This window comes from Peromyscus leucopus, chromosome 8b, assembly GCF_004664715.2.
Source record: "Peromyscus leucopus breed LL Stock chromosome 8b, UCI_PerLeu_2.1, whole genome shotgun sequence".
NCBI lineage: Eukaryota > Metazoa > Chordata > Mammalia > Rodentia > Cricetidae > Peromyscus > Peromyscus leucopus.
In genome coordinates this window covers 82669748-82697606 of record NC_051086.1, presented here as the reverse complement: position 1 = coordinate 82697606, position 27859 = coordinate 82669748, and the positions used below count along the sequence as shown (strand labels likewise).

The 27859-nt window shown below is 47.1% G+C and overlaps 1 protein-coding gene across 1 annotated transcript in view; it reads right to left on the bottom strand.

Moving 5' to 3' along the window:
- The window catches only part of Wipi1 (WD repeat domain, phosphoinositide interacting 1), a 38069-nt gene extending 10735 nt beyond the window's left edge, over positions 1-27334 (bottom strand). The window contains exons 1-6 of the mRNA XM_028865255.2: positions 27160-27334; positions 21779-21861; positions 19770-19939; positions 13380-13476; positions 1593-1690; positions 483-575 (exon numbers count right to left, since the gene is read on the bottom strand). Of these exons, the coding sequence (XP_028721088.1) occupies positions 483-575; positions 1593-1690; positions 13380-13476; positions 19770-19939; positions 21779-21861; positions 27160-27239 (621 nt within the window). The 5' untranslated portion in view covers positions 27240-27334. The remainder of the gene's footprint in view (positions 1-482; positions 576-1592; positions 1691-13379; positions 13477-19769; positions 19940-21778; positions 21862-27159) is intronic.
- Positions 27335-27859: the final 525 nt, after the last annotated feature.

Genomic DNA, 27859 nt, shown 5'->3' with positions numbered 1-27859 from the left:
TCTCTTTCAGTGTGTGCATGGTTGTGTGTATGGGGGGGGGGTGTCACAAACTGTTCTGATTTTCTAGACTATTCTATCTCTGCTTATCAAAATATATCTGCTTTGCATGGCATTTGGAATATAACCTAGTCACTTTATTTATTCTGGTCAACAGAGTCCAATCTCTCTCCCTATCTATGGACAACAGGCACATGTAACATCAATCCTTATCTGGGGACAACAGGCACATGCGTTTCTCAATAAGACCACAAGTTTTTATGCAAAGTGTCTTGCATCTTGAATAATGTCACCATTTGATACGACAAATTCACTGACAGACCACAACAGGCAGGGCCCAGATAGTCTTGCTCAGAAACCACTTCTGAGCAGGCCTAGAGACCAGTCAGTCTCCACACGGCCATCACCGTGTTCCGGCCGCAATGTGGGCACTTCAGCGGGAGTCCTGCAAGCCCCCACAGGAGGAGAAGCCAGAGCACACTCACTTTCTCAGACGCGCTTGCTAGTTTGGAGCCCGAGGAGTTGAAGGTGATGGCGGCCAGTGTTCCCTCGTGGGCAGCGATGGTGCACACTGTTTTCTGTTGGTGTGGGGAGAAGTGGAGATCGGTGCTGGTGAAGCGGGGGGAGGAATTCCCCCCTCCTCGCTCTCTGCCTTGTCTGCCTGCTCTCCAGGGGCCCCTTGCCTGTAAGCCGAAAGCCCTTTTCTACCGAGCTTGGCTAGTCGTATTCTGGCCTCCAACTCCCTCTGTTTTGGGTCACCAATGAATTTAATCACGGCCACATACAGGGGCACGGACAACCCAGCAGTGGCTATCCGACTAAAGAAAATGTTCACATATCCACCCCCCTCCCCCCCAGCAAATTAATAGCCTATATGGGGCTGGCTCTCTTGAAGCTACCTTCCATGACAGAGTGCTGACAGGCTCAGTCAGGGCAGGTGCAAGGCACAGAGAGCCTGGGGGTGTGACAGCCACGTTATGACGCCAAGACAGCGTTCTACAGCAATCCACCCTTTCTTCTAGGCCTCATGTCCTTCCTGTCCCATCCTCTGTGACATTCCCTGAGCTCTGTGTGTGCGCGTGCATGGGTACGTGCGTGCGTGCGTGTGTGCGTGCATGCGTGTGTGCTTGCTTGCGTGTGTGTGTGTGGGGGGGGCGAAGAAGAGGGTTAACTTATGTCTGTTCCTTTCCCTGCCTTAGGGAAGGTGGATGAGCAGCCATGTGCCTGATACAGAGTCAGGCTGTTAGGGGCTCTTTGTGCTTTCTTCTTCAGGGGTTTCCCAGAGTGCCTCTGCCCTGCTGGGTGATGCTCTAGGAAGTTGCAGGGAGTGGAGGGAGGGAATACAAGACTGTCTCATTGATCCCACCTTGGGCAGGTGTTTGGCCTTGTTCCGGCACCTGCCTCACAGTGATGTTGACTGATACTGTGAGCCTCAACACAAACATTTTGTTCTCCTCATCCAACTGCTGTGACCAGAGAACTCGCCCCCCCCCCCCCCCAGCTCACCCCACTGCAACAGGGACTCCTTATCTAAGTCTATTCACCAGCTGGCCAGGGCGGGCGGGGTGGTGCACCAGGGATCGCGGTGAACTTACCAGGGAGTTTCCATCATAGAGAACAATCTCTCCTGTAGTCTGGCTTCCAGGATATGCCAGGTAGGAGTTGGAATGGTTGATAGAGAGGGCACATAGACCTGGCAAAGAACAGAGGATGAGGAGAAAGGAGCTTGGCTAGAAAGGGCGCCTGAAAACCATGTGTCTAGGGCGCCACCTGCTGGTAAGGGGAGGAACATCTTTGAGTATTTCTGTAGCTTATTCTAATCGCAGTTTCTTAAACTGTATGTTGTCACCCACACAGGGAATCATGTAACTGAATAGGGGTCACAAAAAGTTGGCAACAATATAAAGTTTCTGAGTTCACAACAGGCAAATATCAATTCTAAGTGAAGCACTTAAGGACTCTGAGGTGACTGCAGCCTTGATTTGAACACACAACACACACACACACACACACACACTTTACCATGCATGCTATCATGCCACACAGCACCAACACACACAGCCTTTGAGCACCTTGGCTCAGTACCGTATGCCATGAACGGCAGGGTTCTTCCGGTACACACTTTCCCGCTCTTACAGAAAAGTAACAGTTAACAGGAAACAGAAACGTTTACTATCTTCCTACATTCCTCATGTTAGTATCAAATTGGTATTCCTTGACACTGTCTTGTGTTAGAACTGTTGATTTTAGAAATTGCTGTCTGGGTTGCTGATTTGAATTTCTTTTAAAAATGGTTAAATGAACTTTGGTTTGGGATTTGAACAAAACAATGGTCTTAACATACTCTGCCAGTTTGTATTACACATTTATATGAAGTAGTATTTTGGCACCAACAATTATAAAATCAAATTATTGATGAATTCTGAAAAACATTTAAGATGATCTATGTCCTGCAATATCACATATTCAGCTGAGATTTAATTACTTATGTAAAAAGAAACAAGCCCGTCCATGTCATTAATGTGAAATTTTTATTGTTTTCAATAAATGTTAAGATTATACCCATGAATTATTTTAAAACAAATGTACAATATATTATCTGTAAATGCTTGATATGCATACATATTTTATACACATATATGCTTGAGGTCATGTAAAAATTTCTTGGGCCAGTCAGGCTGTGGTGTGCACTCCTTTAATCCCAGCACTTGGGAGGCAAAGGCAGGTGGATCTCTGTGAGTTCAAGGCCAGCCTGGTGTACAGAGCGAGTTCCAGGACAACCAGGGATACACAGAGAAACCCTGTCTTGAAAAACCAAAAAAAGAAAAAAGCAAAACTTCTTACTTGAGTTTTGAGGCCAAAACGGGTTGCTAATGAGAAAAGTTTAAGAAACCCTGTTCTGGTCACAGGATTTGAGTCAAGGAAACTTGCAGGAGACTTCCCAACTTAACCCTGGCAGTGATCCCTTCACTGCTAAGCAATCAGAACTCAGAATACAAAGAATATTCATCTCCACGTTTTTCACCCCAAGGCCCTGAAACAGCATCTACTTCTCTTCCAATCCCATTACCCCCTAGAACTCCGTGAGCATGTACTCAGAACTGAAACAGGACTTCCCAGTGGGAGGTCAGTGTGCTTTAGCCTCAGCTGAGAGTGAATAAATACAGTCAGCCAGGAACTTCAAGATGGACAACAGGAAAGGCAAATGACCCGGTTTCTCAGCAGAGTCTGCTCTGACCGGGAGAGCAGAGCCTCCTGTGGCAGAGGTCTGCATCTTGGTTGAGACAGTGAGCTTGGCCTTTGACAGAGACTTTTGCATTGGGATATATTGGATGTAAACTTGAGGACCAAGCAAAGATCTTACAAATAAGGGGATGTCTATGAGGGTTTCTGAGTACATGGGCTTGAAAAAAGCAGTCTTAAATCATAATGGGGGGGGGGAGGCTGGACGGAATGTTTGCCTTATAAGCATGAGGACCTGGATCCAGAGCCAAGATACATATAAAACAAACAAACAAACAAACAAGAGAACTAAACAAAACAAAAACCCTAGCACCAGTTCTGTGGAGTGCAGAGACACGAGGATCACTGGGCTTTCTGGCCACCCGCCGACCTCCAGTTTCAGTGAAAGACCCTCCTATCTCAAGGAGTAAGGCGGGGAGTGACAGAGCAGGCCACCCGATGCTGTCTTCTGACCTCCACACCCACCATTACCCTCCCCCCTCTGCCACACACACACACACACACACACACACACACACACACACACACACACAGTAGTCACTTCATAATCACTAGGATAGCTACAATTTAAAAGGCACCTAGGGACTAGAGAGACAGCTTGGCAGTTAAGGTCACTGGCTGCTCTCCTAGAGGACCCAGGTTTGATTTAGAGTACCCACATGTTCGCATCGTCTCTAACTCCAGGTCCAGGGCAATCTGGTACCTCCTTCTGGCCTCCACTGGCACCAGGCACACATGGTGCACATACATACATATATACAGGCAAAACACCCATATGCATAAAAACATTTTTAGAGAAAGCTAACAAATATTAATGAAGAGATGGAAAAATTGGAAGGATGTATACAGGGATATGAATTGGGGCAGTGTGTTGGAGAGCAGCCTGGGAGGTCCTTAGAAGTTAAACAGTTATCATGTGACCTGGAAATTCTACTGTCATGCATACACCAGAAAGAAATAAAATCAACATCCACACAAAAACTTACATATGAATGGTTACATCAACAATATCCATTATAATCAAAAACTGGAAATACAGGGGAAGGGTGAGTTAGGGTTAGCTAGACAAAACTAAGAATGTATGGAGACCCACAGCTTTGTGAACTAATTGAAAACATTTTTAAAGGAGGAGTTTGAATACAGCTACCCTGCAGGGTGGATGATAATTCTCCCAGAAGACATGCCATTAAATAAGAATCTCAGGGTTGGGCATGGGACATCTCCCTATGAGTAATGGGTTAGGAGGCCCCTGAGGTCCTCCACCCCAACACACAGACTCTTAGTTGCCCACCATAACTAGATGGTTAGATCCAATTACTAATGACACAACACATATTGGTTGCAGGACACAGAGAAATCCAGTTGGAACTGACCTGGAAACTTCCTCCTAGCTTTTATAGTGCCAGAAGGTACTCTGTAGGCCTCTGGAGGAGAAAAGTCATCAGCAGTATTACCCTGTGGGAACCTCTACATGCTATAATACCAACCTACCAGACAAGATGCGCCTATCAATGCAAAAGTGGTACACAGGTTATGGGGGCAGCCAACAGCTTTGGGTTGAATTTGAGGCCTACTCTATCAGAGGGAAGTTATGCCTGGTATAAATACCCATAGCTCAGGATGTCACAGGCCCTGGAGGGAACATTCTACCGTGGTCTTGCTGAATGGACGTGTTGCCAACCCACTTTCTAAATATTTATGTTTATATACATAAGTTAGTGCTGCCTTCAACCTTAGCCGTAAAAGCATCTCTCCGCAGTTATCATCAGACACGGCAGACTTATAACCGGTCAAAGTGCTGAGAACAAGTAGCTTTGAGTACTCAGCCCAAACTGGGGCATCTATAAGAACACTCCCCTACCCTAAGGCTCAGAGGACATCGCAGAAGAAGAGGCAGAAAGAACGGAAGAGCTGGAGGACAGGGAGGAGTGCTGTAAGATGCGTCTACTGGACATGACATGACCATTGCACTCATCACGGCTGTGGGGACCTGCACAAGACCCACACAAGATCAAGCCCACCGCCTCGTCAGCATTCCCATAGGCAGCACTGACGGGCTCAGTAGGTTATACACACAGGAAGAAAGAAAGAAAGAAAGAAAGAAAGAAAGAAAGAAAGAAAGAAAGAAAGAAAGAAAGAAAGAAAGAAAGAAAGAAAGAAAGAAAGAAAGAAAGAAAGAAAGAAAGAAAGGGAAGAAAAGGAAGAAAGAAAGGGAAGAAAAGGAAGAAAGAAAGGAAGAAAAGAAAAGGACAGGACATGAAGCTGGGATTGGGAGATGAAATTGCTGAATAATAATAATAATAATATTCTAGCCGGGCAGTGGTGGCGCACGCCTTTAATCCCAGCACTCGGGAGGCAGAGCCAGGCAAATCTTTGTGAGTTCGAGGCCAGCCTGGTCTACAGAGCGAGATCCAGGAATCCAGGACAGGCACCAAAACTACACAGAGAAACACTGTCTCAAAAAAAAAAAAAAAAGATATTTTATTTTTTAAAAGGTGGAAACAACCCATGTGAACCAATTGGTGGATGGATAGATAAGATATGCCATGTCCTTCTAACAGGATATTATTTGGCAATAAACAGGAATGAAGTGGGATACATGCTGCAATACAGATGAGCCCTGAGAGCACTAAGTGGCAGAAGCCAGTCCAGAAGACTACATGAATGGTCAGCACAGGTAAATTTATAGTGACAGAAAGTACATCAGGGCTTACAGAGAGCTAGGGGAATATGAGGGGACAGCTAAGAGGCACAGGATGTCTTTGAGGGGAGGGTGTTGAAAATGCTCTAAAATTAAATGTAGGGCTGGCGAGATGGCTCAGTGGGTAAGGGGCTTGCTGCCAAGCCTGACAGCCTGAGTTCGATCCCTGGACCCTCACGGTAGAAGAGGAGAAGTGACCCGTGAAAGCTGCCCTCTGACTTCCACATGTATGTATAAGTAGATGTAATAAAATACACATGAATGAACATAATAAAACATTTATTAATAAAATTGTGATAATGGCTATACCTTCTTGTGGTGGTATTCTAATTGTACTGAAATGTGATTTTAATTGTGTGTTAATAAATAAAGTTGCCCGGGGGTCAGAGCTATTAGAGCCATAGACAGAGCATGGCGGTGGTGGCACACGCCTTTAATCCCATAGATCTCTGTGTGTTCAGGGATACAGCCAGCATTGGAGACATACTCCTTTAAGACCTAGAGGGCTGTACATACAGTGACGAGGCAGTCACGTGTTTGGATTTACAACCAATGAGAAGGCAGAACAAAAAGACTATGAAAAGACATACACACAGGAAGTAGGTCTCTTTCGGAGAGCTAGGACCACCACAGGAGGAAGGGTGAGATTTTAGCTCTGAGCTCTGACCTCTCGGCTTTCTCTTTTACATTGGTTCTGTGTTTCTTATTTAATAAGACAGTTGGTTACATCTACACCTTCTGTGAACACACTAAAGTCTATTAAATTATGCACTCTATTTACTTTTAATTTTTATATGTGTGTGGGGGTGGGGGTGGGTGGGGGAGTGGGTGGGGGAGTGGGTGGGGGAGGTGTGTATGAGCGCATGCATACCTAAGGAAGGTATGCACAGGTACCTGAGGCAGCCAACAGAGGGCATTGGAGGTCCTGGAGCTGGAGTTATGGACAGTTGTCAAGTCTTCAGAAGTGGGGTTGGGAACCAAACTCGGTCCTTTGGAAGAACAACAAGTGCTCTTACTGCCGAGTCATCTCTCCAGCCACAAACTGTGCACTTTAAATGAGTGGATTCTACGATATGTGGATTACATATCAAAACGGCTTTTGGGGGGAGTGGCAGAAATCATTTTTATCAACGTGTGTTAATTACACAGTGATTATGACCATCTCATGTAAACATGTAACATCTAATTATCTCCACCTCGCTATTGCCCTTTTTATCCTCCCCTGCTTTTCTGTTTACCCCTTACCCCCCCCCCCCTCCCCGTGCCGTGCCTCTCTTTTTTTCTGTCTCCTTCTCAAGGAAGTCAGAATTTCGGGAGGCTTTGTGTGACAGGGACAGGCACCTGCCCTGTACCCCTTGGCTCTGTTAGGCCTGTTTCCCATCTGAAATGAAGAGGGTTCCCATGATGGCCTTCAATTGGCTACCCCCCGCCCCCCCAACCTATAGAGAGCATCCTTGTGGCTGAGCCAGCGAGCCAGGAGGCCTAAAGCAGAACCTTGGGCAAGCACTCACAGCTGTCTTTCGGAATTTTAGGTCAAGATATAAATATCCCAGGGAGGAGGAAAGGCTTGAACACTTCAGGCTAACTGAACTTTCTGTCACACCCACTGTAGAAGTAGATGACACTGGATTCTAACAGTAGGGGACAAAGGATACTGGCAAGGACAGGTGGCCTGTGACGCGCACCCCTTATTACAGTAGCTGTGTTTCTGGGCTCGCACCTCTGCCAGCTCACGTGACTCCAGAGAGGGATCTGGAGCAGACCTGTGCAGACTTAGGAGGCGCCCCAGCCATGCTCACTGGAGCCCCTTCCCTCCCCCGTCTAAGTCGATCATCCCACATCTCACATCCCACACCCCAAGGACGCGCTCTCTGACCTTAAGGCAAAGGAGGAAGCCGGAAGACCCGCTTCCGGCGTAGCCACGCCCACCCCAGAGCCTTGTGTTTCTGCCATTGGTGCCTCACTCATTGGTCATTTTTTAGGAACAAAGTGGACTCTTTCTTTGATATTATTTTCTGTATAAAAGTGCAGGGTGGCAAAGCCCAGAAAATACAGAAAAAATAAAAAGGAGGAGGAGGAGAAGGAGGAGGAGGAGGAGGAGGAGAAAAGGCGGCCAATTTTGAAACTCGGGGTTTTTCTCGCCTTCCAGCATTTAAACATGTCTTTAAGCCGTTTTTCCACTGTAGGCATGGGGTTTTAAAGTTTTTACATTTAATTATCGGGGGGGGGGCGGGGCCGGGAGAGGAGTAGGGGAGACACGAATGTGCCATGCTATGCATGTGGAGGTCAGACAACAGATAATGTGGGAAATCAGTTCTCTTTCTAGTACATGGGGTCCCAGGGATCCAGCTCATGTCGCTAGGCTTAGCAGTAAGTGGCTTCACCCCCTGAGCACCCCACTGGCCCAGGCATGGGGTTTTAATGTGGCTTCTGGCCTTGTTTTATAACTGATGCACATGTTCATAAACAGCTGCTATTTCATCGAGATTCTTTGCCTACAATTCTCCCACATCTGAAAAGCCGAGGCTGTTATTAACTCAAGAAGCAACAACACTGTGTGGCTGGAATTGTAAGGAAGTCCTTCGATCCTCCTCCCAACTTTGGGCAGCTCACTGAAACTGGCTTATCAAATGTGGTTGATTAATGCCTCAAGGGACACTTTCCAGGGCTAGAGGATGCAGCTCAGTGGTACGGTGTGTGTGCAGCATGTACGAGCCCCTGGGTTCCAGCCTCAGCACCATTCACTCAAGATGCTTTACAATTTCCAGAAGAAAAAAAAAGTCAAGAAATCCACTGAGTGTGGTGTGGTATGGTGGTGCACATTTGTCAGTCCAGCACTTGGGAGGCTGAGGCAGGAGGATTGCAAGTTTGAATCTAGCCTGGGTGAACAAGACCTTATCTCAAAAGAAAAGAAGAAAAAAGAAAAGCAAAGAGAGAGAACTGACCCATGTACTGTAAGTACTTTTGCTACCCTGATGGTGGGGGATTGTTTATGGCCCCCACGACTTCCATCTGCAGAAAGGTGGTATGTTGGGCAATGACCCTCGGCTCTCCTATGAACACACTGACGTGTTATCCAGAACATTCCCTCGTCTGTCAGAGGTAGTCAGCTGTGACCCTCCACCCCATCCAGCTGTCCTAGGACTGGCAAGGCTTTTGTGGAGATTTCCACCCTTCACTGCTCAGGGCACAGACTTCTGGCTGGCGGGAAATGAACTCTCAGCTCAGGCTGGCCAAGTCTTTAATGGAAACAGCCTGTAATCTTTGACCTAGACAGAGAAGGAAGGACATTTACAGTCACCTTAGACACTGAGCACCAAAGAAGGGAGCACCTTAGAGCCAGCTGACCCCCAGCCACTAAACTTGGGTGGCAAGGCCAGTTGACAAGGCATTCTGTCTTCCTTGTGTTCCAAGGAAGGATTTCTAAAACCAGAAGGCAGTGTTTCCAAAGAAAACAAACAAGACAGAGCTCACACGAGGAAGCTCTGGGCATCTGAGGAGTTATGTTCCTTACAGTACAGAGTGACGAACTGATGTGCTGACCTGGGAGCTGCCCTCGGGATGAAGGGGGACTAGAGAGAGAGGCTGGCTGTTGACACAAACACAGATGGACCCTGGCTTCTTCACACATTTAGTCAGTCCCTCCACTCCGTGCAGCTCCACAAGCTGGAACCCATCACCCCAGCTCACTGCCAGGAAAAGGCAGTTCAGAGGAGGCAGCGGTGGGAACTGTGAATTTGGGATTTGAGACTATTTGGGGCTACTGCTCTAAGAGAGCATTAGGCATCTAAATGGATGTGCTGTGATTAACTTGCCTGTCTCTTAGATGAATTAATCAACACATCCCTAAATCTGTTGTAATATTTATCTGAGACCAATAAAATGTTTTTCATGTTTTTTTGCAAGGGAGCAGGGAGCAAGGAGCAGGGTCTCAACTATGTGGCTCTTACTTATCCTGGAACTCACTATGTAGCTCAGACTGGCCTCCAACTCATGGAAGCCTTCTGCTTCAGGCTCCTGAAAGCTGGGTTATGGGTGTGTGCATCACAACTCCTGGCTCTAAATTTTCTTGAGATAAAAGTGATTTAGTGTTGGCAGGGATGGGGATGCACATCTCTAATCCCAGCATTCAGGAGACAGAGGCTGGAAGATTGAGGGTTTGAGGCTAGCCTGGGCTATACGGTAAGACCCTATCTCAACAAACAGATGAAAAGAGACTTACTCCCTTTCATCAAGGGAACAAACAACCTCCTAATTTTATTTTTCTCCTTGCTCTGCCCTCACTGCAAAAATTAGGCAACCAATGAGTTTTCTTGGCTGCAGAGAAACAAATACAGTCATACATTGTAAACCACTATTCTAGCCAAGGATAGACCATACACACAATAGTATTCACCATACAGCCCAAGTTTACTATGCTACACTATCTAGGTTTGCACAAGGATACTGTGAGGTTTGCCAATGAGGAAACCACCTGACGACACAGTTCTTGGAACTCCTGTCATTACGGGACACATGCGTGTATATTAGATTAAGATTAAGAGTAAGAAGGAGTCATTTCCTTTTTCCTATAGTGGGGCATGCCTCCGTGCTGAAGCTGCTCCAACACACAGCCCCAGTGGCCAAGTGAGAGATGAGTGCGAGGCAGGAAATGGGCTAACTGTACCCCAAATGCACTCTCTTTAGAGTGTACTTTTCTATGTACTGATCATCTCTTCCAAAATCCAGCAAAGCAGGGCTCAGGCTCTCTCCTCTGGGACCTCTGCTCAGATCCCAGCATTTCACATGCCCATCATAAAAGCACGTCTTCTCTTACATTGTCCACAGCCCATGGTGAGGGCATTTCACCCCTGCCACAGGGTGCTAGGGCCTCTGCCCTCCACTGACCCAGAAAAGCTGGGATCACAGTTCCAGGTAAGCAGAGGGTTGGTCTGTGTTGGGAATCTCTGCTCAAGAGCCCACTCCTCCCATTCCAGGCCCCGCTCCTCAGAAAGCCCACCAAGGGTCAGCTCCTCCCCTGGAGATGCACAGGACCAGTCTACAGAGTATTTAAGACACTGTCTCCAAACCTGCTTTCTCTCCTGCTTCCTTCCCCCAACAGTCACCTGGGAATTGCTTTGCTCAGATTAAACTTGGTTTTATTAATTCGGTGTAATCTGATTTATTGCACTGGTGGAGAAACCAATATCTGGGTGCGGAAACCTTTCGGTCTGTCCCTGTTGGGGCCTACTGCCACTGGGCACATAGAAATGTTACAATAAATGCTCTTCTAGACTGGTTCAACCCTTACTCCTAAAATGGTAAACTTACCACTATGAATCCCTTCCTGGTCGCGGCCCCCATCGACTCCTGTGTTTGAATGTTTGGCCCACAGGGAGTGGCACTACTAGGAGGTGTGGCCCTGTTGGAGTAGGTGTAGCCTTGTTGGAGGAAGTGTGTTATGGTAGAGGTGGGTTTTGAGGAGGTCTTATATATGCTAAAGCCATACCCAGTGTGACAGTTCACTTCCTGTTGCCTGTAGATCAAGGTGTAGAACTCTCAGCTCCTTTTCCAGCACCATGACAGTCTGCATGTAGCCATGATTATCTCCATGATGATAATGGATTGAATCTCTGAACTGTAAGCCAGCCTCAATGAAGTGTTTTCCTTTATAAGAATCTTCACAGCAACAGAAACCCTAACTAAGATACTTGTGAAATGTGCTTCAAAGTCATTAACTCTTGAAGTTTTATGCTTCTCTTCTTGAGTGTTAGGGATGGAGCACACAGTCTTGGGCAGCTAGCCAAGCACTTGACCACCACCATTTCAGCCTCCCTCAGAACTTCCTAATGGCCTTTGCATCTTTTTCAAACATTACTTTTACTTATTTATTTTTATGTCACGAGTATTTTGTTTGCATATATGTATACTACATGTATGTCTGGTGTCCCTGGAAATCAGAAGAAGGCATTGGATACTCTGGAACTGGAGTTATATGGAGGGTTGTATGTGACCATGTGGGTGTTGGGAACTGAACAAGGGCAGTAAGTTCTAACCACTGAGCAATCTCTCCAGCCCAGTCTCCGCATCTTAGAGGGGACAGGAGTAGTTTGGTGCTAGTGAATGTGCCAACAAGCATGTCTGAGATCCTGGGCTTAATCCCCAGGACCACACACATGCACACACAGATATCAACAGCAAAGGACATTGAAATCATTGAGAAGAGAGGGAAACCAGTCAAGGGGAGGATTTAGTGGCTAGCCCTGTCCTGGTCACCTTCATAAGCTTTATCCAGTTTAGTGCTCAGCCTAGGCTGTGAGATGGCTTGCTCATCATTCTTACGGCAAACTAGGAACCCCGGGCTCAAAAAGCCCCACCCAGTTGTGTGGGGCAACACAGATTCTGAAATTGCATTGAAAGTCATGGAATTGGGAAACTTACAGAAAATGAAGTAGTCATCTAGTGACACTAAGTTAGAACACAGATTCTTAAAAACTATTAATTTTTTCACTGAAATATTTCTAGATTTAAAAATTTCATGTGTGAATATTTTGCCTGCATGTATGTTTGTGCACCATGTATGTGTGTATGTTTGTATGTGTACCTATGTATTTGTATGTGCCTAGTGCCTGTAGGTCTCAGAAGAAGGTATCTACGTCCTGGAACTGGAGTCACTGATAGCTGTGAACCTCCATGTGGGTGCTGGGCAACAAGCGCTCTAACTGCTGAGCCATCTCTCCAGCCCCATGACCCATAAGTATTAGCCTGGGTTGTTAGATACTCAGACTGCCTTGGGGGACGACTCCCCACACCATGATGAAGAGATTCATGCTCCCTCACTTTCAGCTCAACGAGTTCAGAAGATGCCCATCATCTGCAACTTCATCCTAACCCATCCAAACTCTTCCAATCTTAGACAACAGAAGCTTAACGTACAATGGTAAATTCTGAGAATGTAACCAAATTCAATTCTAGAATATTACCCACATTGAGAAATGTATTTTTAAAACTCACATAAGAAAACACCTTCTTTGTAGTTCAGATGGTCTGGCTAACTAACCGTGCAGACATACCAAGTTAAAACTTGCTTCTAATTATCACACCTACTCTGTAATGAACAGTCACAAAAATGCATTAGGGGTAAACACCTTTCAACATCGGATGCATCAAATCTCCCACGCATCTATCCGACATGCCCCGGCCCATTTGCTTACATGGGTCCCTGAAGAAGGATGCTTCTCTTGGGCTACTAGGCAGGCTGCACAGCCTTTCCACAGGGACCACAGGTTTTCATAATTCGAATCTGTCACCATTCAAATGCATCTTCAACTCAGACACCATTAAGACTCCCAAAGCATAGCCTGGGCTCAGGTTTTTCAGCCGATGTGAAAATGCAGCTTGGGAATGAAGCACCTTCACATTGTGGAGGGGAGGGCTCGGTACTCTTGCTGGCACTCACCTGTTGGGTTTGAGGGGATGTCCAGGAGGGTCTTCAATAGCTTCATATCTTTAATGTTGTGGATATAGATGGATTCTTCCAGGCAGACCAGCAGCCTCTGTAAATCAGACAGAACCATCAGCCTCCCCCACAGAGCTTTCGAAAAGGGACCCGCCAAGTCCTTGCTGGTCTTGCCTGTGAGTTCTAACTTGATTCCACTCCTAAAGGGGGAGGAATGCTAATGAAGCCTTTTGAAGGTCATGTTTATGAACATAAACAGACACAGCATTGCCCACTTGGGCAGATGCTTAAAACACAAGATCCTAAATTTTACTTTACTTAGAGATTCCGCCCCCCCCCCCGCCCGTCCGTCTCCCTCTTTCCTTCCCCCCTTTCCCTCCCCATCCCTAGAACAAGATGGTTCAGGGAACCTCTTGTTCTGTTCCCACATTCCATGCTGGTGACTGAGTTCTCCTCTTACACAAATGCAGGCTTCTTTAGATTCTCTGCATGGCTGAAACCTGGATTTTATCCCTTTCTCTGTGTTTTCTGACACAGCGTTTCACTAAGTTGCCGAGGCTGGCCCCGGACTCTCTCTATAGCCCAGGCATGTTTTGAACTCATGGTCTTACTGCCTCAGATGCCCAAGTAGTTGGGATGACAGGGCTGAGACACCTTGTCCCACCCCAACCGCACCTTCAGGCACTCTTCTCTCTTTTAATTAGCATTCTAGCCACAGTGTTAAAACTGTGTATGAGAAGGAAAGAAAATTCTAGCAAGATCTCCAAGTTGGGATTAGTGAGATGGCTCAGTGGGAAAATGAACTTGCTCAAGTTTGAGGACTCACATTTAATCCCTGGATCCCCCATAAAGATGGAAGGAGAGAATCAACTCCACACAAAGTTGTCCTCTGATCTTCACATGTTCTCTGTGGCACATGCACAACCCACCCCCATTACACACAAACCCACACACATAAATGAACTTTAAAGCTTAAAAGGGGGTGTTGGGGAGATGGCTCAACAGTTCAGAGCACTTGTTGCTCTTGCAGAGGACCTGGGTTCAGTTCCCAGCACCCACATGGCACACTGTCATTTGTAACTCCAGTTCTAGGGGATCTTATGCCCTCTTCTGTCACCCTGGTCACTGCATGAATGTGGCACACATACGTAAGTGTGGGTAGAACACTCATACACAGAATAACTTTATTTTATGTGCATTGGTGTGAAGGTTCCCTGGAACTGGAGTTACAGACAGTTGTGAACTGCCATGTGGGTGCTGGGAATTGAACCTGGGCCCTCTGGAAGAGCAGCCAGTGCTCTTAACCATAGAGCCATCTCTCCAGCCCCTCAGAAAAGATTTTTAAAAACTTACCAGTCGGGCAGCAGTGGCACATGCCTTTAATACCAGCACTCGGCAGGGGGTGGGGAGGTGGGGGGGTAGGGAGGGGGGTGGTCTGCGGAGGCAGAGCCAGGTAGATCTCTGTGAGTTCGAGGCCAGTCTGGTCTACAGAGTGAGTTCCAGCACAGGCACCAAAACTACACAGAGAAACCCTGTCTCAAAAAAAGCAAAAAACAAAAACAAACAAATAAACAAACAAAAACTTACCAAAAGATACTTTAAAAATTTTTCAAAATATTGCCACTTCTCTGTGAAGTGGTCACCTGATCACTTTGCCTTCTGCCAGCCACACCAGGGTTTGTTTTTATCTTTTTCTATGTTTGTTTCTGTTCTGAGTTTCTAATAGTCTCTGGTATCCCCTTCCAGCCCTGCACCCAGTTCTCAGGAGAGGGTGGCCCTGACAGGTTCTTCTTGAAGGAACATCATCTTTAGGCTCATCTGACCTGGTCAGCATCATTACAGTGCTGTCAGCTCAGTGGACCACTCATCTGGACCCCACTGGGTCACCACCATGCTAGCCAGAGACAAGAATGAAAAGGGAGGGAACCAGGAAATGCAGGGAGGGTATGAGGAAGTACTCGTCCTGAGTCACACAGAGCTGGCTTTCGGAACAGGCACAAGCTAGCGATTGCTGTTACCAGCTGGGCTACAGCTCCAGCCACACCTGCCTTCAGCTCACCACTGTGATTCATCTTGTAGCCCAGGTCGACCACAAGCTCCCTATGCAGCCCAGGCCGACCACAAGCTCCCCATGCAGCCCAGGCTGACCTCAAACCCACTATGTAGCCCAGACTGACTTTGAATTTCTGGTTTTCCCATCCCCACTTCCCAAGTGCTGGGGTTGCAGGCATGCCTCACCAATTCTGGTTTTATGTGGTGCTGGGAATTGAACCCAGGGCTTCAAGCATGCTAGGCAAACACTGCCAACTAAACTACATCCCCAGCCAATTTTGACTTTCATCTTATGTTTCATAGGTAGTTAATCCTTTTCATCAGTTAAAGAATTAGACATCTGCCTTAAGCATCTGCCTCAATCAACCTGCAGTGGGCTAACAGGAAGCAGAGGGTTAAATAATTATGAAAGCTTCCTTAGCTAACAACATCCAGTGTATGGCTGTCATCTAAGAAAACACATGTCTGCATTAACCACATGGGAATGACACTGAAAATGGAACATATCAGGATCTCTGAGCCCCTTTGCTTTCTGCATATTTAGAGGGATTTGTGAACGGGGTATATGTGAGCTACACATGCACATATGTATGTGAGGTCACGTGAACATGCAGAGCCAAAGGAGGAAGTCAGGTGTCCTCCCCCCCCCCCCCCCCCCCCCGACTCTCTGCTTTGTTCTTTTGAGGCAGGGTCTCTCACTGCATCTGGAGCTGGAATTTTCCATCGAGGCTGGAGGTGAGCGGACCTCAACTTCCCACAGCACTAGAGTTACAGGTGTGTGTGTGTGTGTGTGTGTGTGTGTGTGTGTGTGTGTGTGTGTGCATGCGAGCGTGCGTGCGCGTGCGCGAATGCACGCGCATCCACATTTAGCTTTTTACATGGTTGACTGGGAGTTCAACTCAGGTCCTCTTGCTAAGTACAGCAAGCATGCCTACCCAAGAAGCCATCTCCCAGCCCTTGTTTTTCTATTTATTTACCTATTTATTTTGTGAATGGGCATATTTGGTTTTTTGAGACAGGGTCTCATTGCAGCCCAGGCTTCCCTGTAATTTGCTATACAGCAGAAGATGGCTTTGAATTTCTCATCTTCCTCTACCTCACCAGTGCTGGATTATAGGCATGCATCATCACACCTGGTTTTATGTGGTGAACCCAGGGCTTTGTGCATGGTAGGCAAGCACTCACTATACCAGTTGGGCTTCATTCCTGGCCTTGAAAACAAGCTTCTGTTTTGAGGCAGAGTCCTATTCTGCATAGCCCAGGCTAGCCTTTGATGTGCCATTCTCCTGCCTTGTCCTCCTAAGTGCTAGGATTCCCGGAGTGCACTATAGGCCCTATTTGAAAACATGGATTTTTGTTTCTTTGTAACTTCTTACATAAATCTGCCATTTCTCCTGTATTTAAAAAGGAGCCATATGTCTGAAGAATTGACAGATGCAGGGTGATTGCTATAGGGCAATACATGTCCACCCTGAGCCCTTTACCGTTCCCCTGGGCAGGCAGCTCTGCAGGCATTGCAAGACTTCCTTTCAGCAGATGAATTGCCTAAACCAAAAATTAAGTCCAAAGCCTGGCAACTTTAAGAAAAGAAAACCAGAACCCCTTCCAGATCTGCGTCAAGTCATCTTGGAAGACAAAAAGGCTAAAGGCACGGCCATTAGCTCTGGCTTGCTTCCGCTCCGGCACTAACTGTAGGGTGGGGCTGCCTACAACTGTGTTCTCCAGAAGGTGGGGAACGAGAACCTGAAGTCAGTGAGTGCTCTGTGGAGTGGAGGCTGGTGCCTACAGTCTGACAGACTCAGACACTTAAGTAGCTCTTACTTGCCTCGTTTGCTAATGAGACTACCTGAGAAATCATACCAGCAAATTCCATGAGTATTACTTGAGAGCTCTGGTTGGGATAACATTTACTAAGTGGTGTTTAGAAGGTGGCCAGGTACCAAACAGACATTTAGCTGTCATATGTGGGCTACTGTGCGCAAAATGGAAGGTTCTGCAACAAAACTTGCAACAGGTCCGAGGGCACGCTTGAGCCAAGAACCTACTTGAAATCTCTCAGGTAGGAAACTCCAAAGCTGCCCTCCCTTCTCTTACTGAGACCTCAGGCTTCTTTTCTGTCTCTTGCCTGCTCTGTGTCACTGAAGTTTTCCATCTTCTGCTTCTGTGGCTGTTTTCTACGAATTTAGTGGATACTCCGTCAAAATAGCCGATGGACGCAAAGCAACAAGCCAGGTGTGGTGTTCACTCTTATATTCCCAGCATTTGGGGGAGTGGGGGCTGAAGCAGGAGGATCAGGCTAGCCTAGGCTACTGAATGAGGCTACTATCTCAATGAAACAAAACAAAAAACTCAAAGTAACAATCTTTTCCTTCTCAGAAACTTAAAAAAATACTTGATCTCATTATTTAAAAACAAAAATAAAACAAAACAAAAAACCCATAGGACTGGAGATAGATTGGCAGTTAAGAGGAGTGGCTTCTCTTGCAGAGGATTTTGAGTTCAGTTCCCAGCAACCACAACAGCCTGTAACTCCAGTTGTGACTCCAGTTGCAAGGGATTCACCACCCTCTTCTGGCCTCATCAGGCACTGCATGCATGTGGTATACATACATGTAGGCAAACTACTCATATACATAAAATAAAAATGTCTTAAAAAATATTAATCAGCATTTAATGGTTCAGATTCAAGAAGAAGGAGAAGGGGAAGAGGAAAAGGAAAGAAAGAAGAGGAGAAGGAGGAAGAAGAGAAGAAGAGGAAGGAGGAGGAGGGGAGGAGGAGGAGGAGGAAGAGGAGGAGGAGGAGGAGGAGGAGGAGGAGGAGGAGGAGGAGAAGAAGAAGAAGAAGAAGAAGAAGAAGAAGAAGAAGAAGAAGAAGAAGAAGAAGAAGAAGAAGAAACCACTATCCTCAAGGAATGCTTCGGATTCCCTGTTCCTAGGAATACTGAATCAAGATAATAACTCTGCATATCCCAGGAAGAGACTCTTGATTTATCCACTTATTTAACAGTTAGGCAGGAAAGTGTTCAAGAGCTCTCTCCCGTCAGGTCTCATAGTAATGAACAGAACTGCCCTAGTCCCTGCTTTTACAGGATGTAAAACCCAGTCACCCAGGAAGGGTATGCTAACACACTAAATACCTCCTAAGTGCTAGAGTGTGTGTGTGTGTGTGTGTGTGTGTGTGTGTGTGTGTGTGTGTGTGTGTGTGTTTAAAGGCATACTGTGTATTTGAGATGAGAGTAATTTTCCTTTCAACAATAAAAACACTACAAGAATATATCCTTAAGGGTTAGCTGAAGGAGCTGTAGCTCTAGCTCAGTGCTGTAGCTCTCACTAAAATGAGAGATATCCTAGGTTCAATCCCCTGCATGGCAGGGAAGGAGTGGGTATTAGCTGCAAAAGCAGAAACACAAGACTGTGTAGCTGACCAAGCAGAAAAGGCCAAGGATAGACCAGAATGTCATAGCTGACTGGGGGGGGGGGGGGGGACGACACACACACGACACCACACCCTAGTCTCAGGTATGCCATTCTCAGAGGCAGGACCACTGTGCACAATAAATCTTACTGTCTAGGGCCAAGACAGAAAGAGGTCTTCCTCTCATTGTAGATGTCCTAAGGCAGCTCATACAACAGACCTGGGTCAGAGCTCCAACCTATCTGTGCTGGTGCCCAGCCTGCACCAAGAGGAGATGGTGAGCTTGGCCAGGCAATGGGCATTCCATCATGTTGCCAGAGAGACAATATGAGCCAGTATGACTGGGGAAGATGCATGAAGTAGATGCTCTTTATACTTCACCCATGAGCCCAAGTCTGCTGTTAAAAGTTCTGTTATCTACAGCATTTGATACCTGCTTTTGAGATACTGACTCATGTAGCCCACGCCAGGCTCAAACTTGCTATATTGCCAAGAAGGATGGCTTTGATCTTCTGATTCTCCTGCCTCCACCTACTGAGTGCTGACATCACAGGTTCCCTCCTGAGTTGGTATCACAGATTCACACCACCATGCTGCTCTGTCTACGGGGAGCTGGGGATCAAATCCAGGGTCTTGCACATGCCAAGCAAGCATTCTGAGATATACCTCAAAGACATTCATCTTAAATTTTTTTATTACATTTATTTATATCTGTCTGTGTATGCATGCACATGTACTGCATGTATGCGGAGGTCAGAGGACAACTTGCAGGAGTCAGTTTTGTTCTACTATGAGGGTGGCTGGGACCGAGCTCAGCTCACCAGGCTTGGTGACAAGTGCTTTTACCTGCTGAGCCATCTAGCTAGCCCAAAGACACTCCAATTTGCAGAAGCCTAGAAACCTGGGGGGTCCCACCTCCTCACCTGCCGGTTCAGCCGTATGGACAAAATGTTGCTGGAGTAGCTGTAATTACAGATCTCAGTGCCTTTCTTGAAGTGGTACACGTTCATCTGCCGAGGTTTTGTGTGACTGACCACCACCACCAGGCTGCTCGAGAAGAGGCGCTCCACAATGTACACGTCGGGGATTTCATCTGTGAGGGAAAGCAGCAGTGAGGTCCCACAGATGGCTTCTTTGAGAAAGACTCTGGACTTTGTGACCCTGGGTACCACACAGGCTAGTTCACACATGGGCTCTGGGTCTTGCTGCTGGGTATCCTTCATCAGTAATGACCCACCCTGGCCCCAACAGCAAGTTTTAACTGTCTCTAGGGGTAACACTTCCAGAGACCTTTCCACATACCTACAGCAAAGATGATGCTAATGACTAAGACACAAAGCCAGGATTTCCAGAGCCGATGCATGGAATGCATGGCAGAATTACCCACTAAACACACACACACACACACACACACACACACTTACTGTGTATGTGCATATGTGTGCATATTACAACACACATGTGGAGGTCAGAAGGCAGCTTGCAAGAGTTGGTTGGGGCTTGGCATCAAGCAACTTTACCACAGATCCATACTAGCCCCCTCCCTAGCCACTTTAAGACAGAATCTTGCTCTATGACCCAGGCTGGCCTTGAACTCATGATCTTTCTGCCTCAGCCTCCTGAATGCTGGGTTTTTATGGGTGTGTACCACCATATTTGGTGCAAGAAAATACTTGTGCACTCAGAAGGGAGGCCTCCAGAGTACCACAGACGAGGCCTTGGTGTCTTCCTGAGGCCATCTTATTACTCGGCTTTCTTGCTTGTTTGTAGGGAAGTCCCACTGGAAATATGACATGAGACATATACACAGCAAAACAGTCACAAAAATGATATAATAACAACCACATCTTACAAATAAATTAGGGGCCGAGGGCAGAGGAGATGGCTCAGTGGGTACAGTGCTTGCTGTATGCACATGAGGACTTGAGTTCAAAGCCCGACATGGAAAGCTGGATGTGGTAGCACAGATCTCTAATCCCAGTGTCTCTGTGACGGGAGACTGAGACAGGAGAATCCCTGGAAGCTCAGGGTCCAGCTTGCTCCAGATACGCCACGGCAAACAACAAAGAGACTGTCTCCAGGTGGAAGGTGAGGATGGATACATGTGAATGGGCACACACCCTCTCATGCACACATCTCTATCACACACAGAGATTACAAATAAAGAAAGAATCAATTAGGAGCCCCAATTATTTACAAAACCATTTTCTTTGCAGAAAATGCAGAGGTGAAGTATTTGTCGCTATGGCAACAGCATAAATTATTACCGAGAAAAATCACACACACATTTCTAAGTGGTATTATTTTAAATACTCACTAGAAATACTTCAACATCTTAATACGTGCTACACAGATATGACTGTGTTACTTCATTCAAGCACAGAAAACATGTCCCTACTAGGTGAATGGTGTCAGCAGGCTACAGAGCCAGTGTAACAGCAAAAGAAGCAGCAGGTGTCCCCTTTAGGTGGACAATGGCAAAAACTGATCGCCACGAGCACAGATACACAGAAAAGCATCAGCAATATGATTTCATACAAGGGCTTTCTTCTTACAAAGAAGAAAATGTCACTTAGGTTATTGCCAAATTTCAATAAGAGCTTCATTGTGGCTTTTATGCAAGAGGAGACAATGGTTTGTATTCACATCTGCACAACACCAACTCTTTAGGCTGATGGCTAATCCAGAAACCAGAACCTCAAGACTGAAGTCTATGGCCGGGGTATACATAGCCTTGGTGGTGGAGTGCTTTTAGGAGGCTGATGGGTTCAATCCCCGGGACTCCAAAAAGAATAAATAAAATGAAAAAAAAGGATTGATGTCTACGGGGTGGATTTGGTGTCCCTTCAACCATATAGATACACACAGACAGACAGACAGACAGACACACACACACACACACACACACACACACACACACACACACACTTACTGCTTCCATGGACTTGGTCAAGTTGCTCCACAGAACTCAAAGAAAACAGCTTGTAGCCGGCCTTGGTTCCAATTGCTAGGGACCTGCGGAAGACAATGACATCACGGGTATGACAACAGATACCACACCCCAACCACAGCCCTGTCTGAGGACTCACAGCCCTTTCTTTCCCCAGAGGCTGCTAAGTGCAGGTCAACAGACATCTTCAGGACTCAGATCCTTGATAACCCACTCAAGGCAAAGCACGCTTTGGCAGACAGTCATGAGGAAAGGGGAAAAGGTCAAAGGAGACTTCTTAAGAGGCAGAAAGTGCCTGGGCTCTGCCACCAAGCAAAATGTCAAAGCTCCTACAGGTCTTGTTTTGCCAGCTGGGCAGGCATAGGAAAAAAGGAATGCTTAGGGACAGTCATTGTATCTCCACTTCCACAATGCTTGAGAGATCATCTCATTGTTCGTTTGGGAAGCTCTTTACCGCAGGGTGAGTAATTATCATTATGCGTATGTACATGCTCGTGTGTGTGTGTGTGTGTGTGTGTGTGTGTGTGTGTGTGTGTGTGTGTATGTGTGTGTGTGTGCGCGTGTGTGTATGTGTGTGTGTGTGTATATGTGTGTGTGTGTGTGGGTGTGTGTGTGTGTGGTATGTGTTGTCCACACATCAGGGAGCTCAGCAGATAGTCAAGGCTGGCTGGCTAGCCAGCCCAGGGAGGGATCTGCTAGTTTCCACCTCCCCAGAGCTGGGGTTACAAGCATACACCAACTCATCCAGCCTTCTTTCTTCCTTTCTCCCTTCCTTCCTTCCTTCCTTCCTTCCTTCCTTCCTTCCTTCCTTCCTTTCTTTCTTTCTTTCTGTTATTATTACTATTAATAATATCATAATTGATTCTAGGGCTCAAATCTACATCTTCTCACTGGCTCAGCTATCACCCCAGCCCCAATTTTCCACTTTTAACTCATAAATAAAGGGAAGGTATAAACCCAAGTTGCTGGGTTGTTTTTTTTTTTTTTTTTTTTTTTTTTTCTTTCTTTCTTTCTCTCAACTTGATTCAAGCTACAATCATCTGGGAAGAGGGAACCTTGGAAAAAAATGCCTCCCCATCAGACTGGCTTGTAGGCAAGTCTGTGGGGGTATTTTCTTGATTAATGAGTGACGTGAGAGGACTCATCCCACTGTGGGTGGTGCCATGCCTGGACAGGTGGTCCCGGTGGAATAAAACAGCAAGTCGAGTGACTCATAAGGACCAAACTGGTAAGCAGCACTCCTCCATGGTTGTGCTTCATTTCCTGCCTCCAGGGTCCTGGCTTGAGCTCCGTACTACCTGCCTTTCCCATCATGATGGACGGTAAGTGATCTAAATCCTTTTCCTCCCCATGTTGCTTTTGGTCATAGTGTTTAATCACAGCAATGGAAAGCAAACTAAGATGCCAGGTATCTTTGGTGACGTGATGAAAACAAAATGTGTGACCAGGTACAACCCAAGCCCTCAAAAGCCGATCAAGAGGACCATACATTTGAGACCAGACTGTACTACATGACAAGACTGTGTCCCAAAAAAGGAAAAGAGAAAGCAAAGATGTTGCCTCTATTTGGCATTTCCAAATCACCTCTCACCTCTCCTGCTTTGTTCTCAAAAACTGAATGAGACCAAAACCTCGCAGAGAACACTCTCAGGATAAGCCGTGTGACCACAAGCACTTCTGCCCTAGGAATATGGAATGTCAGGGTTGAAATGAGCCTCCCAATGGTTCAATCCAACTTCCCCATTGACAGCAAACATATGGCAAGCTGAGATTCGTCCTTCACAGGGAAGCATATACTAAAATAAGCAACTTAGAAGCCTGGATGCCAAGCCTCTTGTTTCGATACCTAAAAAAGAGAAGGTCACATGATTTTTATTTTCCTCCAGAATTCCCTTTTCTATGCAAACATCTGTTCTTTCCTAGGATATAGGAACAAGCATCTACTGTCAACTTTTAATCAGCAAGGCACACAGGAGCCCTCCGACCTGAGGAGCGGCCATGCTCGTCCTGTGGACGGCTTCATTGCTGCTACAGGACAGTGAAGCCTGGGGTTTGGCACCCACACTGCGGACAAATGCCAGCGGCTGTAAAAGCAGGGGAGGAGCATCTTCGAACTCTAAAATACACTGGAGCGGTTGCTACTCTGGGCTTTTGTTTTGTTTTCGGATGCAGTTTTCATGTAGCCCAGGCTGGCCTTGTAAACATGCCAGGGACGGAGCTCAGGGCTTCATGCATCAGAGACAAGCATCTACTAATTTAGTGACAACCTCAGCCCTGACGAGTGTTTTAAACTCTCTTCTTATAAGTGCAGACACATTGAGTCGCAAACGGATGATGTAAAGCTTGCAAGTAAGGAGAAAAGACACAGGAGAGTCCTAAAACAAAACTAAAAGAGGTGCGTAATCCCAACACTTGGGAGAGGAGGCTGAGGCAGGTGGATCTCCAGTTGGAAGGCACCCAGGGCTACATAAACAAAACAAAGCAAGCTCCACCCGAAACAGCAACAACAAATTAACCAAAAGGCTTAGCAATTTAAAGCTAAAGGGCTGGTGAGGTGGCTCAGCTGTAAGCCTGGCGATCTGCATTTGAACCCAGACCCTGGGAAAAGGTGGAAGAAGAAGATCCAACTCCACAAAGTTGTTCTCACACCTTCTCATGCGCACTGTGGCCAGTGTGTCTCCCCTTCCCCCATCATGGATACACACAGCAATAAATAAGTTCAAAACCGTAATTTTCAGGCATAAGTTCTGATTCTGGGACAAATGAGTTTCTTCTTTATTTCTTCATTTTATGTTTGTGAAGGGGTCTCTCTCTGCTACTCACGCTGCCTCTGAGGTTGTGGGCTCACGTGATCTTTCTACTCTTGCCTCGGGAGGACCTAGGATCCTCACAAGCTGCCACACTGGGTTCAGAAGGGTTGCGTTCATGAGAAAAGAGCACGCTGATCACTGTTTTATTCTAAATGATTGCTCTAGGACTCTGAAAGACTCCAAATCAAGGGCTTCAGATTTATGTCTTATTTTATCCCATAAGTCCTTTCCACAAAAACAAACTTCTCATCACTTCTCATAGAAGTGGAGTTGAGACAAATCCAGATCACAAGTTTTAAAATACACCCAAGGTGTCTAGCCCAGCTCTAAAGCATTAAGAATGAGGTAGTTGACAATTTAATTCTCTTTATCTATCTTCTCTAGACAGACTGTATCTCAAGCTAAGCTCATACATATAGAAAAAGACACACCAATTCTCCCAAATGCATCCAGCAAGGAAGATGATTTATTTTAAAATTCAATGTCATACCCTCCAGGGCTCCAAGCAACTGACTGTGACAAGTCCTTTATTTATAGGTAAGACAGCGCTGCCCAGAAGAGCCTTCACCCAGGAAAGCAGAGCTGCAGGAAGGACCAAGGAAACCAACTTTCAAAGCACCTTGCAGTTTTGAAAAACAGCATTCTTATCCAACTGTTACTCTGTATTATTTAATAACTAGAGTAGACAATAACATTTGTTTTCCAAATCCAATAATATCAGGAAGTGTAATTTAGATGATTTACTACTTGTAAGTAAACTACCCCCCCCCCTTTAACCTGTGTTCAAGTGGGAAGGAAAACACTGCCCAGCATTTCAACAGACATACACTCTTGCAAAAGTTTCTTACAAAACTTCAGAATTTTATCTATTTTATCATGCATTTAAGTCTCATCTCCAGAGGATTCCCCCAAACAACTCAACAGGTTACAACAGCTTTAAAAACAAATAAAGACATAAAAATTCCAGGGCCTGGAGGCTGGGATGTAGCTCAGTGGTTGAGTCTTTGCTAAGGGTGATTGAGACATTGGACCTTATGCACCCCACCCCATCTCACACAACACACACACACACACACACACACACACACACACACACACACACGACAATAGGGATAGGTAGGGTTAGGCTTGTCTAGCATGCATAAAACCCTGGATTTCATTCCCAGCACTACAGTATGATGATACGACGATACTTCAAAATTCATCCTCATCTACTAGGGAGTTCAAGGCCGTCTGGATTACACGAGACTGTCTCAAAACAAAATGAGAACAAAATACCAAGAAAATCCCAGAGTGTACCACACTTAATAGTTTGTGAATATTATTGTTACATGTCTATGGCTATTGGGAGATGTTGTAATATGTCCTTTTTAATGTGGGTTGTGGTCAGAGGCAGCCTGAGAGTCACTCATCCAACCAAACTGTTGAGTTACTCGATTACGATTACACATACAGATTTTTCAAACAAAGACATATTGTTCAGAGCAGAGGTTTTCAGACAGAAACACAAAGGGAATGGAAACCAGGGCTGCTTATGTCCTTAATTACACCACTGAATGTTCAATATTAGCACAGCTCAGCCACCAGCAGCCAAAGCCCAAGCCTGAAGCTGACTCCAAAACAAGGAACAGGGCAGAAACTGGTACAGCCGGAAGTGGGGCACTGGGAAATGGTCATCCCTGCCCTAGTTGCTTGATGCTTCAGGGCTCCACATTCCAAAGAGATTATTCCATATGGTCCTCAGGCTGGCTTCCATGAAAACAGGGAAGGAAACAGAAGTGTGCTGCTGTTTAGATTCTAAGATCTAATCCTGCCTAAGCCTAGAACGTAATTCCTTGTTCGTGGACCAAAGTCTAAATGTTGACCATCAAAGTGAAACATTAAAAATCCACTTAAAAGCAACAGGGTGGAGCGCCTCCTTCCGGGATGGGAAGCTGTCTGGGGCTGAGAAAGGGCTCCTGAGCTTCCCGGAGGAGATTCGTGGGACTGGGTGGACGGTAAGAAAACACAGTAAGGGAAATTTAAAAGAAAGCTTCCTACAGCCAAGCCACCAGCCAGGATGCCCCGTTGCTGGGGCTGGCCTGGCCACAGGGATAAGCTGCTTCTTTGTCCGAGGCCCTGCCCAAATGCCACGTTGGGATACTCAAGGACAAATGGTAAAGTTTTCCCCATCTTCCCAACTCTCTCATCCTCTTGAGTCAAGTTGCACCTTCCCCCGCTCCCGTCGCCTTTGTTTTGGTCCCAGATCTCCCTTCGGTCACTAGGTGGCCCACACCAGGTCCCCCACATTCAAGGCCCCCTCCACCCTACTCCTGGCTGACTTCTTCGGGTCACCCTGGCCAGCCCCTTCTGGCAGGCGCCGGCAGTGGAGGGAGGGGTCCGGGTGGGTTCAAGCCCCACTGCGGAGCAAACCGCGAGACGCAGGCTGCCCCACCGAGGTACCGTCCGCGGGCCGGCCCTGGCTGGCCACCAGTTGCGTTACAGGACAACACCCTTTGGTGGCGACATTCTGTCCCCCACTTTCCCGGCCAGGGGGCTGGCGCCGTGGCTTACGTGCAGTCTTGGTTGAAAGAGAAGCAGCTGAGCGCCGCCTCCACCCGACCCGGAGGGGCATCTGCGGCTTCGGCCTCCATGAGGGGCTCGACCCGGGAAGCCGCAGCTTGGAGCGGGGGACAGCCACCTCAGCAGCCCGCCCGCGCCGGCTCCGTCGGCCGGCTTGCCGCCTCGGTCCCGCCCCGGTCTCGCCCCCAGGCAAGCCCCGCCCACTCGCATCCCACTTGGCCCCGCCCCCTCGCTAGGCCCACCCCCTCAGAGTGGCAGCTCGGTCCTGGACTAGCCGGACCCTTCCCCGCCCAAGTAGTCCTTAGCCCCGCCCCTTCCTCGAGCCCCGCCCCTCCCAGCTCCAGCCCTACCTGAGTCCCCCTCAGACCTGCCCCAACCCGTTTCCCACTTAGCCTCGCCCCGGCACCTAGCCCCGCCCCCTCCCCACCAGGCCTCTTAACTCGGGAACCGAACAGTTGACAGAACAGGGCCTCCGCAGCCAACCACGATTGGCCACCAGCTTTTTTATTGACCAATCAGTGGTGGCAGTGGGCGGGGCCGTTGCTGACGACCCGCCCCCGATTCCGAGACACCGCTTGCCATTGGTTGAAGGTGCGCGAGGCAAAGGCAGCAGGCCACGTGGTGGTGTTTTCATTGCCAGAGCGTCCAGGGTTGGGGGAGGAGGAGTGGAGCTGCGGGCTTCAGGCCTGCT